This window comes from Misgurnus anguillicaudatus, chromosome 22, assembly GCF_027580225.2.
Source record: "Misgurnus anguillicaudatus chromosome 22, ASM2758022v2, whole genome shotgun sequence".
Taxonomy (NCBI): domain Eukaryota; kingdom Metazoa; phylum Chordata; class Actinopteri; order Cypriniformes; family Cobitidae; genus Misgurnus; species Misgurnus anguillicaudatus.
In genome coordinates, this window is record NC_073358.2 from 40,016,791 (window position 1) to 40,030,370 (window position 13,580).

The 13,580-nt window shown below is 38.4% G+C and overlaps 1 protein-coding gene across 1 annotated transcript; it reads right to left on the bottom strand.

Annotated features, from left to right (window-relative positions):
* Positions 1-281: 281 nt before the first annotated feature.
* fdx1b (ferredoxin 1b) lies at positions 282-12,935 on the bottom strand. Its single transcript, XM_055198845.2, has 4 exons — positions 12,665-12,935; positions 3,301-3,428; positions 1,514-1,643; positions 282-517 (listed from the first exon to the last, which is right to left on the bottom strand). Exons 1-4 carry the CDS (start codon positions 12,796-12,798, stop codon positions 403-405), a joined length of 507 nt encoding a protein of 168 aa, XP_055054820.1. The 5' UTR covers positions 12,799-12,935; the 3' UTR covers positions 282-402.
* Between the last annotated feature and the right edge of the window lie 645 nt (positions 12,936-13,580).

The window sequence follows — 13,580 nt, forward strand, 5'->3', positions numbered from 1 at the left end:
CTATTATAGTAAGAAGGCCACGCCTCCTTTGCCGTCTTGAGCGTCATTGGCCAGCGCGAGTTTCAACTGCACTGGCGTTGTGCAATAAGGCTTCAGGGTAATCGTGATTGAAGGATCAATCCCATAGCGTCAGCTAACTGACGCAATGTCGAGAGAACGTTCTCGACAGGGAACCATTTTTTTAAACTAGAGAAAAGTGGATTGGGGATCAGATTGACCCGGGACTTATAAGGGTAAATATGTATTTTATTCAAACTTTATGTCATACATTTTTTTTGGGGGGGGGGGCCATTAAGGGATGCGAAAAACACAAGGCGCATGCCAAAAAGTTATATTTGAACCACTAATATAAAGAGACTTATATATTAAGTTACAACAATTATGCATATGTGTCTTTTTATATCATTTGCTGCCCTGTGCGTCCTGTTTTGCACGTTGATCTTTGATCTCTTGAGGAACACGAACGGTCATTCCATCCATCCAGCGGTCCACAATCACCTGACACCCCAAGCGTGATCTGAACCAATAACAGAGCAGCATCAGAACTCAATGGCAAAATAAACTCTATATATCATTCAGACCATTTTTGACCCTGTTTGTTAGCCTGGGTGCCAGCCGATCTTAGCCCCGCCCACAAGATTTTGTAAACGGGAAGATGGGTCTGGGGTTTCTGTTGAGGAGCTACTATTTTAGAACAAATGCTGGTCGAACCAATCAAATTGTCAGGGCGGGCTTTATACGATGATGGACAGATAATCAACAGTAACGTAATGAACCACGTCACCAAAGAGCGCGTGTGTTGAATGGCTGCCGCTGTAGAGTTCAGATGTGTGGATTCTGACATTGAGTCTGTTCTAAAAGATATCGACAGAGCATTGATTTTAAAAGAGGAACAGAGAAACGCGAGCAGGGCATTTGTTGATGTTTTTGCCGTCCTTCCTATTCGGCAAAAGTTGGTCGCAACTGAAATGGCTAACGTTATCACGGCGATGCAACTCAGCATGCACGACGAGATGGATATAATTAGCGGTCGTTGCCAGCTTCTTTTCGGGAAGCCCGGAATCGTGGTTGCTGAATAAGAGGAGGGACATGCTAGGCTCATAATAGGTGTTGATGTACCTTCGCTAACTCAGTATAATCACAATGTTAGTGTCATTGTAGCGAAATAACTAGCAGTTTGGTCAGGCTGCAAAGATGTAATTTCAACATACGTCACACACTCCGTTGCTCTGATTGGTCGAAGGTCTATCCAATTGAGTGCAGAGGCATTTTTCGGTTGAGACACGCCTCATAATTATAGCTCAATGGAGCGGTATCAGACTCAAATTCTGACTAGAATTGAGTATGGCAACGTCAGGCTACCTGTCTGTTAAATCCAGGCTAAAGTCTCATAATCTGAACAACAGCATGAAAGTTTGATTTCAGTTTGATTTCAAGATAGATAACAGTGGTCATGGGGTCACATGTAGTATGTTAAATATTCTATAATATTTAAGTATTTCAGTGTCCTTACGTCTTTGTAAGTCCGTAAGCTAAATCCAGCATGTCAATCTCTTCATCCACCGTTGGCTCCAGTTTGTCATACACGCTTTCCTCAAATATCAAATGACACGTGGAACAAGCCAGAGTACCTTCACATGCTCCTGAGACACACACACACAGTGTACTATTATTTCAACTTTGAATACAATTTTTATATATATTATATAATATATATGTGACCCTGGACCACAAAACCCACCTCAAGTTGCAATAGCCAGCAATACACTCTATGGGTCAAAATTATGTCAAAAATCATTAGGATATTATGTAAAAGAAATATTTTGTACATTTCCTGTAAATATATAAAAAAAACTTTTAGTTTTCTGAGTGGATACAATGCTAAGGACCTTATTTGTTAAACTTTAAATTCGATTTCCCCAATATATTTTTTCTGCACCCTCGGATTCCAGGTTTTTTTTAATCCTTGTATCTTGGCCAAATATTGTCCTAAACAAACCATATATCCATGGAAAGCTTATTTATTCAGATTTCAGATTATGTATAAGACCCTTATGACTGGTTTTATGTTCAGGGTATTTATAATCTGTACCCATTTGCATATTCAAATTAGGACAGTTGATATTTCTTGATAAAGTAAAATCAATTTGTTCATGTACACCATAGCAAAATAGATTAAAGGGATAGTTCACCCAAAAATAAAATAGTGTTTGAAATGGGGGTCTGGGATGGTCCCGGGCCTCCTATAAGCTTTGAGGGACCCCCTATAAAGCACAAAAATATAAATGAGGGTGGTCCTGTTTTATATATATATATATATATATATATATATATATATATATATATATATATATATATATATATATATATATATATATATATATATATATATATATATACTACATGAATTTAAAATTCATGTGTTATGCTGCCACAAAGCAATACTGTCCATTATTTTTCCCAATTTTGGAATAAACTAATCCCAAAGATTTCTGTCTGAAATAAATGTAAACTCTCAAGTGCGCCTCATGCTGTTTTCTGGAGGAATTGACAGATTTAGATTTAGGATTGGGTTAGGGCAGTGGTTCTCAAACTATGCATCATGGCCCCCAGTTTTATGACATTTTATAAAATACATTAATTTATCAAATTTGGTGTAATAAAACCTCAAGAATATTAGGCTATTAACCAACATCACTACATTGTATCATTTAATATGGTTTGTTTCGTTAAAATTTAAGTGTTAGATTTTTTTATGTACGCAAGGGGGGCACACCACTGGGTTATAGCCTTTTAAAAATTTCTTCTCAAACTATTATTTTATATTAACTTGAGGGGTGAAAATGATTAGGGCTTTAATTTCTTTGATTAAAATAATGATTCAGGATCACATCTTATACTGTGAATTAATGGCGACCCTATAATGACGGGAAGCTTGGCCGAAGGGGACCCCCATTATTTTTCTCACAATTCGAACACTGCATTTACCCTCAAGTTGTTACAAACCGTAATACATTTCTTTGTTCTGCTAAACAAAAAGAAAGATATTTTGAGCAATTCTTGTAACCAAACCGTTTTTAAGCACCACTGACTTATTATTTTGTTTTCCAGCTGTGGACGTCAATGGTGCTCCTGCTCTTGCTTAATTACAAATTTCTTCCCTTGTGTTCAGCAGAACAAAGAAATGTATAAAGGTTTGGAACAACTTGAGAGTGAGTAAATGATGAACTATCCATTTAAAAATTAAGTTTAAAAGATAAATACACACGTACACTTAAAAAGAAAGTGTGGTTTCATTACCAAATCCACTGATGTCAAGATTTTTCTTGATGACAGCGTCTAGAAGACTCTCTCCCTCAGTGACAAAGACGCTGCTTTTCATTCCAGACTGATTTACGAAGTGAACTAACACTTTAGAGCCTGAGGAGCTGAGAAGACACAAACAATGGCTTTTCATTAAACTGACGTTCTTAGTTTCTTAGTAATAAACAACAAGTTTAAATAAAACCTCAAATGGCAAAAAAATTGAAGGTAGGTTAAGCTGATGAGTCAAGCATTTAAAGAGAAAAACAAAACAGTTACCGAAATGAAAAAAAAAAAAACAAGTTTAGTTCATAAATGTTTTTAACTGAGTAGGAATCTGAATAAATTTAAATGTTTTAAAGGTCATTTTGTCATTTTGTAAGAGAAGGTCAGAAAATGTCAGAAACGTAAAAGTGTATTAAGAAAGCATTGTTCTCATCTTTTTGACATTTCTAGTTCTCATCTTTTTGACATTTATAGCAAAAGTACAACTGTGATTGATTTTTTCTTGTGATCCAGAAAAGGGACATCTTGCAATGGCTTGAGGTATAGCCGGAAGGTCGCCTGATCCGAAGATAATTGGAACTTTGAACTGTCAATAAGTGGCAAGGATGAAGGACCCATGTGCAAATACAAAATGGACAGACAAGAAGAAGTGGCTGATTTTAATAGCCTAGCACTTAAAGATCCAGCAGTAGACCCGTGTCCTACACTGAATTTTAACAGACAGCGACAGCATGTGAATTAAATGAGTATAAAAGAATTTCTGAAGGGTAAACCATTTAAATGTACTTCAGGGAAAATTTAAAGATTTCAAGTAGTCTGGATAATCAGGGCCTTGATGAGAAATTGAGTAGTTGTTCGCTTCATTTAAATTCATAAGTAATATGCAAATAGTGTAGTATTTGTTACATTGAATTTTGAAAAAGTGAAAATGACAAGAAAGTAACGCATACTCGAAATGTGACCTCTGCATTTAACTCATCCTAGTAGTAAACACACCCCAAGCAGTGGGCAGCTATCCCAGTGCCCAGAAAGCAATTAGGGTAAGATGCCTTTGCTCAAGGGCACCACAGTCACAACCCACTTGAAGACTCGAACTGACAACTCTCGGGTCACTGGCTTTCTAACCACTAGGTTACACTTGCCCCCAAAAAGAAAAGGATGAATTTGTTGAATTAAAGCATTGTACTTCTGTATGTACTGTGAATGTTGTCGTCATCAATAACTATCAGGTTTATTATGAGTAGGGATATATATATATATATATATATATATATATATATATATATATAGTCTCAAGTCCCATTCAAATCCCATATGTTTACCCCCGTTCGCATTGCAAGAAGAGAGATTTGGTCAGCCAGCCGCTAGCAGACCTGCCAATCTTTACGCATTTTGCGTAGCAGATACGCATTTCAAATTACGCTGCTACAATTTGTGACTTCAAAATACGTGGAAGCATTGATGGCTTTAAGTTCAACTGTCTGTACATTTGCACACTAGGCAACAACTCCTCTAGGGTTGTAAGGGAAGCAGTTGAAAAAGAAAACTTTGACCAATCATTGGGCTAATTTTAAACTCTTCAAAGCAGAGAGCGGGGAGCCGTCAAAACGAATAGCAAGACTAACGAAAATAACGAAATTGTTTTTCATCTCGCTCCATCTTCATGCTGTGACTTGTATTACAAGGGAGGATGGTTATAAAGGTAAATGGGCTGTAGGAATTGCATCCATTTTTATAAGCCTGCCAACCAGGGGCGTCTAGATCCCTTTTTAAAGTTATATTTTTCTGGCCGTTTTGACAGTGTGTTAGGAGAAGACAGGAAAGTACAGGGAGGAGAGAGGGGTATGGGATCTGCAAATGACTACGAGCTGGGAATCGAACTCGGGTCGCCGAAAGTGGGAAAGCACCACAGGTCAGAGCGCTGCCTACTACACCATCGCCTCCGACATCTAGACCCCTTTTACTGTTGCACTTGCCCCCGTGTAAATCTGTTGTACCCAAGTGTCAATGTTGTAACTCAAGTTTAAGTTTTACACCCAGTTTAGGTTTTTACTTTATTTGCCAGAATATTGATTAACAGTGCTAATCTCTGCAAAAACACATATATTGTGTAATTGATGTTTTTAGTTTTCAGTTCAATTAATTCAATCAAACAAGATGTCACCAACATCACTTTGTCTCCTTTAAATCTTTCAAAAAATGATGTAAGGGTAAATTATATCGAATAGCATCGAATTGTATTGACAGGTGAACAGAGCAATACATATCATATCGCGAGATATATATACAATCATGATATCGGATTGTATCTTGAGATTTGTGTATCGCTACAGTCCTATAATTATGAAGATCGCTGACATGCAGAGATGTGTTAGGAATGAGTGCAGTGGTGACAAGAAACACCACCTGATTGGTTGATCATTTTAAGCAATCTGATAGGTGAAAGAAAATGAGTCCCAAATTTCTGTGGTACCCTGCGGTGAGCGTGAATTGCCAAAAAATAATGAAACACTTTACACAGTAAACTTATACCATGCTGAGCCTTAAGTGTTCTCCTGCATGTATGCCTTCACCCAGGGCCAGAATGGGACTCAATTTTAGCCCTGGAGTTTCATGCCTTTGACCAGCCCACTTTAGTTGGTATATACCCTACAGAAATATCCAGCTAAGACCAGCATAAGCTGGTGAGCTGGTTTTAGCTGGTCTCCAGCTTGGTTTTAGCTGGTTTTGCTGGTGTAGCAAGCTGGTCTAGCTGTGTTTTGGTCACTTTTTTAAGCTGGTCTAGCTGGACTTAGCTGGTCATGCTGGAAGACCAGCTGGCCCACCAGCATGACCAGCTTTGTCAGGCTGGCAGGACCAGCGTAAACCACTTTAAACCAGCTGAAACCAGCTACCAGCTTATGCTGGTCTTAGCTGGATTTTTCAGTAGGGTATTGAAAAGCAAAAGCAAGCACAAATTACACGAGTGGGCTGCTGTGAGTGCTGGCAGCATAGAGACAGCAACCTTCAACCCGATTACATGACAACAACAGCTCTCATGGCCAAAAAAACAGACCGGCCCACCGAGAATTCTGTGCTGAGAATGAAGGCCTTTAATCAATGGCCCAAAACCTTTGAAATGTTGATAATAAGTATTTATGAAGACATGTGATGGGTCTACTTGTGTCAGCATTTGAAAGTACTGTATGTTAACAGAATAAACCACTATTATATGTGGTCTAGGGACTAAAACTCAGCAAGGCATGGTCTATGATGGGGCTAAATTGGTGCGGCAGTGGTTCATGTAGGTTGTTTACAAATCGGAAGGTAGGTGGTTCAATCCCCGGTTCCATCTGACCAAGTCTTGAGGTGTCCTTGAGCACGACACCTAACCATAGCTGCTCCTGACCAGCTGGATGGCACCTTGCATGGCTGACACCGCCATCAGTGTGTGAATGGGTAAATGTGAGGCAAAATTGTAAAGTGCTTTGGATGGCCATAAGTCTGTTAAAAGTGCTATATAAATGCAGTCCACTTACCATCAATTTTCACACTGCACCCCCCCCCCCCCCAAGTGACTTTGATAATGTAACATGACTGCAGCAGGCATAGTGATATTACGCAGTGCCCGAATATAGTCCCCTTGGTTACTTTCAATGGCAGGGGACTATTTTCGGGCAGTGCGTAATATCATTGGTCTAATCCAGGGGTGTCCAATCCGGCCCGCATGATGATTTATACAGTTTTATTAAATATTAAATACATATTTTAAAAACCCTTTCAGACGGGTGTCTAGTTCGTTTTTAATATGAGAGACTTGCGGAAAGCAGGAAAACGCGGAACATAGACTAAACACAGTGCCCAAAAATCTTGCCGTTTTATTGTTACCGCTCCGCTAAAGATTCACTGATTCCGGCGATCCACTTCGTGTTTTCCCGACCGCCCCGCAGCATCTCTGTGTCCACTCTCTGCCTGGAGAGCGAAGACGACAGTTTCCGAAGTTCGTTGCATTAACAGGTAGATTCATTATATCATTATATCAGTTGTTAAACCGCAGAATTGGTAATTTGTACGTTTGTTTATGTATTTCTTCCGGTAATTATTTGCTGTCGGTGTTCTAAAAGTGCTAACAAGTTAGCAAGCAAACAACAACAAAATATCCACATTCTTAGTATTAAAGGCGGAGTCCACGATGTTTAAAAGCCAATGTTGATATTTGAAATCACCTAAACAAACACGCCCCTACCCCAATAGAATCTGGACCTTCTGTTGATAGACCCGCCCCACACATACGCAACCCGGCATTTGATTTGATTTGATTGGCTATAAGTGTGTTTTGGTAGTCGGCCCGTCTCCTTTTCCAACGCGTTTTTCAAACATCGTGGACTCCGCCTTTAACGTTACAATGCTTGTCTAATCGATTTAATGTTCCCGATCAGATCTAAGTAAATATAAACACTAAATTTGCTGTTGTTGGCACACTTTGTAGAAAAAAAATACAAAAAACACCAATGCCTTCACAAAATAACGACAGAGAACGGAAAGAGAGGCTGCTAAAGGCAGTTCAACATTGCAAACATGGATTCAAAGCTCCATCAAGCCAACAGGTAAATCATATTTAATGTTTAGCAGACTTTAATTCTTGTTATTATATTTCCCATTATAATCACTTGTCTAAGTTGATGCTAGTAATATAACACATCATATTTATAACACTTCATTAAAACCATAATAATAGTACCACCCCCCATAGTGCCCTTTTTGCTTTTGGGCCACTGCCCCATCTAGCATTTTCATTTTCTAAATGACTGTTCTCCTTACAAAGAAAAGTGAATGGTTTATAAATAATTTTGGCATTAAGGCAAAAGAAGTTAAATTAAAGCTTTTCAACCTAAGGCCAGTGGGTTTTGTACAGATGTAAATTTGTGTGTATAATATGTACAGAATGAGTGTGACTTATGAAATGTAGTTTTCACAGAGCTGTGTGTTTCTCTGGTTTTCTTGCCAAACAAATTAATTAATTGGTTTGTTTAGTTAATTTTAAGACAATTATCAGCACACTAAGGTTTAAAAAAATTATCCGGCCCTCACTTTGTGGCGTTATTTACCATCCGGCCCTCAGCCTAAAATGAGTTTGACACCCCTGGTCTAATCAGATTCAATGAATTATGCTAAGCTATGCTAAAAGTGGTAGTGCCAGACCCGGAGATCAACTGAATGGATTCCAAAACTGTAAAAATCAAGGCCCCATTTTAACGAACTAAGCGCATTGTCTAAACGGACGTGTTCGATTTCACTTTTGCTAATTTAACGACGGGAAAAATATTTTATTCACCAAGCGCACAGCCTAAATGTGTTGTTCCTGTTCTCGTAATGAGTAAAGGGTGTGTTTTGGGCATAACGCACAGTAAACCAGTGAGAGTCTCAGCTCTCATCCCCTTTAAAAGCAAGTTGGGCCTTGCGCCATGCCTGAATTTTAAACTGAAAAACTAAGCGGAGGAAGAAGACCACCAGTTTAAGATTGATATTAAAAAAATGTGTTGTTTTCATTTGTATTTTAAAGTTTTTTGTATTAAAACCTTTAAAAGTCGTTTTCTTTTAATCCTGGAAGTAAAATTAGCAGGCTTTTATTGCTGTAAATGAAGTCATCATATACAATAAATCCGTGGGGTAGCATTTGAAAAAAACATTTAAAAATATATGCAATTTTTGCATCTGTTTAAAGCAAACATTTAATTACTTACCAGGTTACAGGCGAAGCTGCTCTTTATGCCTTCTAACGTCTCATAATCGATCCTCATTTATGTCCAAGAGACTCAATAATAATATGTTACATTTTAATCCTTTGATTTTTCATATTTTAAAACGTTTATGTGCTGCCCGTTTATAGGCGCATATTACTCACACGCTCTTTAAATAACAAAAACAATATTGCCCCATTGACTTTAGACTTTAGACTACAAGGACACACACACACACACTGAACAGTTTTAGAACCACTTGAATAGCCTTGTGCACATTCAGTACCATAAAATGCTGCTGGACAAACAGAGAACAAAAGTGTATTTCAAATGAGAAAAATACAGCATGTACCTGTCAAGTTGAAGGGAGCTGTTACATGATCTTGGCCTAATAATTGGGGTTTGGTGGGGAGTCCACTGCTTCATCAGAAAGATCTTGCTTTGTGTTCGTCCGTCACATTCTAATTATTTCAGTTTGACTGTTGAATGGTTGTATTCATTTAATGGCATTACAAACCTGTGGCATCACAATGGTTGATTGACAGTTTAGTAGGTGGTCCAAGACCTTCAGAACATCAGAAAAGCATTTACAGTACACCCTTAAAAATAAAGGGTCCTTTACTCCTAGACCTAAAAAGTATTTTTTGGTTACGCAAAGAACCATTAAAAGTTCTTAAAACATCCATTTCTCTCTAACCTTTTTATAGTTTGAGGAACCTTTTATCGACTGCGAAGAATATTTTGTGAAACAGAAAGGTACTGTGGATGTTAAAGCATTAGAGAATTAGCGATATGTATATTAGGTGTGCTGTCCGAGGAGAGGGCTAAGGCATTAGGCGCGAATCCAGAATACTCACGTATTTTTGTTAAGGAAGGTAACCTGGCGAATTTGAGGGACTGGGTGGTGGAGGGATGCTGAAAACTGTTGAGGAACATGGCTGCTGACTGCCTGTCTGAAGGCTTCTTTTTTTATTTAACAAACTCTCTCACTCTCAACAGTTAGAGTCTTGGATTTGTGAAAACTTGTAACACGGTATAAGCACTTCTTGTATTATTGATTCCCTATGGCAAATCGCTTGATTGTTCCCTTAAATGCCAATGTAAGGCTACGTTTACACGTACATGTTTTTTTGTGCCCCTCGTTTACACGTAAACGTAGATTTCGCCTCTGAAACAAATCTTTCTAAAAATTCCGGCCAAAGTGGATATTTTGAAAATCTTCGTTTGCACGCTTGCATGTACACTGAGACAAACGGATGTTTAAGCAGGCAACGTCACAGAGTATGCGCCAGAGCTCGCAGCTACGTCAAAAGTGCGACCTATGTTTACATGTGACTGCTACTCTGAATGCTTTCAAGATCAAATTTATGTTCGTGCAAACTTGTTTTGTGTGTTTGTATTTGCAAATACAGCTGCTCCATTATGTCGAGGAGCAGAGACGAGTGCTCGGAGATCAGCAATTTTACCCGCGTTCGACTTTATGTGGCCCTGCAAAAACTGACAGACGGATGACATCAACGTACCGTGAGACCGAGTTGAGAAATCACACATAGAGGTCAAATTTCGAATCGCTCTCGCGGTACTATGACGTCATCGAACACCTACTGCAACAACTCCAAACAGTCCGTGGAACATTGAACATTTTTGTGACGTGATTATTATCCTGTTAATATTGGTGGTTACATGAATCTTATAAAACGGGCAGTTCTGTTTCTTCATTCTGATTGGTTGAAACAACAAACACTAAAATACCCCCGTTAACCCACGGTTCAGACCGCATTACATAAGTATCACTGCGTCACTGTTGCTGCGTACTGATTTATGAAAATAAACACCACGGTTTTAATCATATTTTTAATTTGTCTACAATTGCACAATTAATGGCGATATCCAGATAAATGTCAATAAATATTGTTGAGTCATCTAGTCAATAAAGAGAAAACAGTCCCTGAGGAGTTTCTACCTTAAAGGACAAGTTCGGTATTTTACACTGAAAGCCCTGTTTTCAGACCGTTCATGATGAAACAGAACGGCCCTGACCGAAATCTCGACATACGCGGCTGCCTCGAGAATTTTTGGGTGTTTGTGTTTCACCTCCTACCTCTACAATGGGTTTAATGGTGCACTAGAACAATCCTTCCTAAAATGCATTAAACTTTCGTTTACAAAGACGTGAAACTCACCGAGTGGTCAGCTGTGTTCACTGATATGCTCACACAAAAATCGCTGCAAAATACGCATTCCAACAGGTTTTATCGTAGTTTTTGCCGACTCCATTGACTTGTATTAGATGTGCTGTGAGGTACGGTATTACTACGCGCCGGGAACTTTGTTTCTATTATTGCAATGGGCAATGGTGGATTAGCGCCACCACCTGGGCTGGAGTGTCTATTATACAAGCTCTAAGCGGAAGAATGTACTGGTGTGAGGTGTTTGGAAAAATAGGTCCACAAGTTAACAACGAATGATAAAACAGCTGTTGGAAAGCATCTCCTGCAGCGATTTTTGTGTGAGCATATCAGTGAACACCCCTGACCACTCAGTGAGTTTCACGTCTTTGTAAACGAAAGTTTAATGCATTTTAGGAAGGATTGTTCCAGTGCACCATTAAACCCATTGTAGAGGTGTGAGGTAAAACACAAACACCCGAAAATTCACAGGGCAGCCTCATATGTCGAAATTTCAGTCAAAACCGTTCTATTTCACCATAAACAATCTGAAAACAGGGCTTTAAGTGTAAAATACCAAACTTGTCCTTTAAATTCATATTTCCGCTATCCACTGGGTGTCAATCTTACCCAACTTAAACACTGATGCATTCACTCAACACTAAAAACACTGTGTACGTTTTTATCAGACTCTGAATCTGATCTCTTACAAAAGTTATTCACAAAAATTTAATTATCTCCATTTTCAGCTGAAAATTTGAGAGGTGATAAGAGAACAAATGAAGGTAGGATGAAACAGGTTTTTTTACAGCTGAGGGTCTGTTCTTTCATTTGATATTTTATGTTTATTTAAAGAACTCCGCTTCGCTTCATGCCTAACAACGCCCCTTAGCTGTTATAAAATGCACTGGTAACCCACTGCTTCTTGGGGCTTATTGCTTTATTATATAATGTTGTGGAAAGGAAAAGCAAGATGAAAAGCTAGAAGCAGACTATACTGGAAATCCTAAGGGGAAAACCAGAAAGTTGGAAACAGGCAAGAAGACATTCTGACAAAAAAGTGTTTCATTTTCACTCATGTGGAACTTGACATATCTGAACACACACACACACACACCACATCCCTGTTAAAAAAAAACTTTTCATCAAACCATTTTAGTGAACTTTCTTTTTCAACATTCACATTCCTGGTTCATATAAAACTTAGCCATACTCTTAAAAATGAAGAATTATGAATGTTCAAACTTGAACATTTGGGGGTACCACCCCAGCGACAGAAAAGGTTTAGTTTTGTACCATTTTTGTACATTTTTATCTGACAGTGTAGGTCAAATAACATTATCCTATAGCGTTTATGATGCAATAACTATCTGTGCATTGTGTTTCCAGCTTTGAGTAAATTTAATCAAAATAATAATATAAACAAAAACCCAAACTGGTGCACTTGACAACTATTAAAGGGCTTACCCGTGTTGCTGGGATTGACTGCAGAGTTTAGAAAGTGTGTGAAGACTCTTCGGATGCATCCTTGTGGCTCCCGGGTGGCACATGAGAACCAAACCTGAACGGAAGGAGCTCCACATTCGCACACGATAGGCCATACTGTGCAGTCTGTGTCTGTGCCTGCCTGTGACTCTGAACTCATTTCAGCATGTTCTTTTTTTAAGGAGACAGTGACATGAGGCTGTCAAGGTTGTAAACACACAGAGAAAAGGAGAGAAAGAAACCTTGATCCAGAGGCACTGTAAGGGGGTGAAAGATTAGTACGATTCTAAGGGCCCATGAACTTTTGAGGGCCCCAGCCAAGGACTGTGCCAATAGCGCAACCCCTTTAAGCTGGGCCCTCTTAGCTCCACCCAGTCATTACTCTGCGTTATTAGCGCCGCCTTCAATGCACGATCTCACAGTGCGCAGTGAACTTCAGAACAAGGTATCTGTATTTACTAGTGCTGGGCAAAGATTAATCGCGATTAATCGCATACAAAATAAACGTGATTTTTTTGCATAATATATGTGCGTGTACTGTGTCTAATTATTGTGTATATTTAACCACACACACATTCATATATTCATTTCAGAATTGTTTTACTTATATATAATTTTTTTTTTATTTATTTTTAATATAGAATATATAAAAATATAAATAAATATATATAAACATGTAAATGTTTCTTAAATACATACATGAATGTGTGTGTATTTATTTATACATAATAATTACACACAGCACATACTCATATAATATGCCAAAAACCACTTTTATTTTGTATGCGATTAATCGCGATTAATCTTTGCCCAGCACTAGTATTTACTGCTATTTGCTATGACATCTGCATATGTGCACTTCCTTACTATAAATGCAGTTTACATAATGTGTTGCTGA

Bases quoted from the DNA above. Each gene is read 5' to 3' on its own strand.
- fdx1b (XM_055198845.2), bottom strand. From the start codon at position 12,798: ATGGCCTATCGTGTGCGAATGTGGAGCTCCTTCCGTTCAGGTTTGGTT. The intron at 3,429-12,664 runs GTAAGCCCTTTA...GTGTCTTCTCAG, and splicing joins AGTCAATCCCAGCAACACGG to CTCCTCAGGCTCTAAAGTGT. The intron at 1,644-3,300 runs GTAATGAAACCA...TGTGTGTCTCAG, and splicing joins TCTTGACATCAGTGGATTTG to GAGCATGTGAAGGTACTCTG.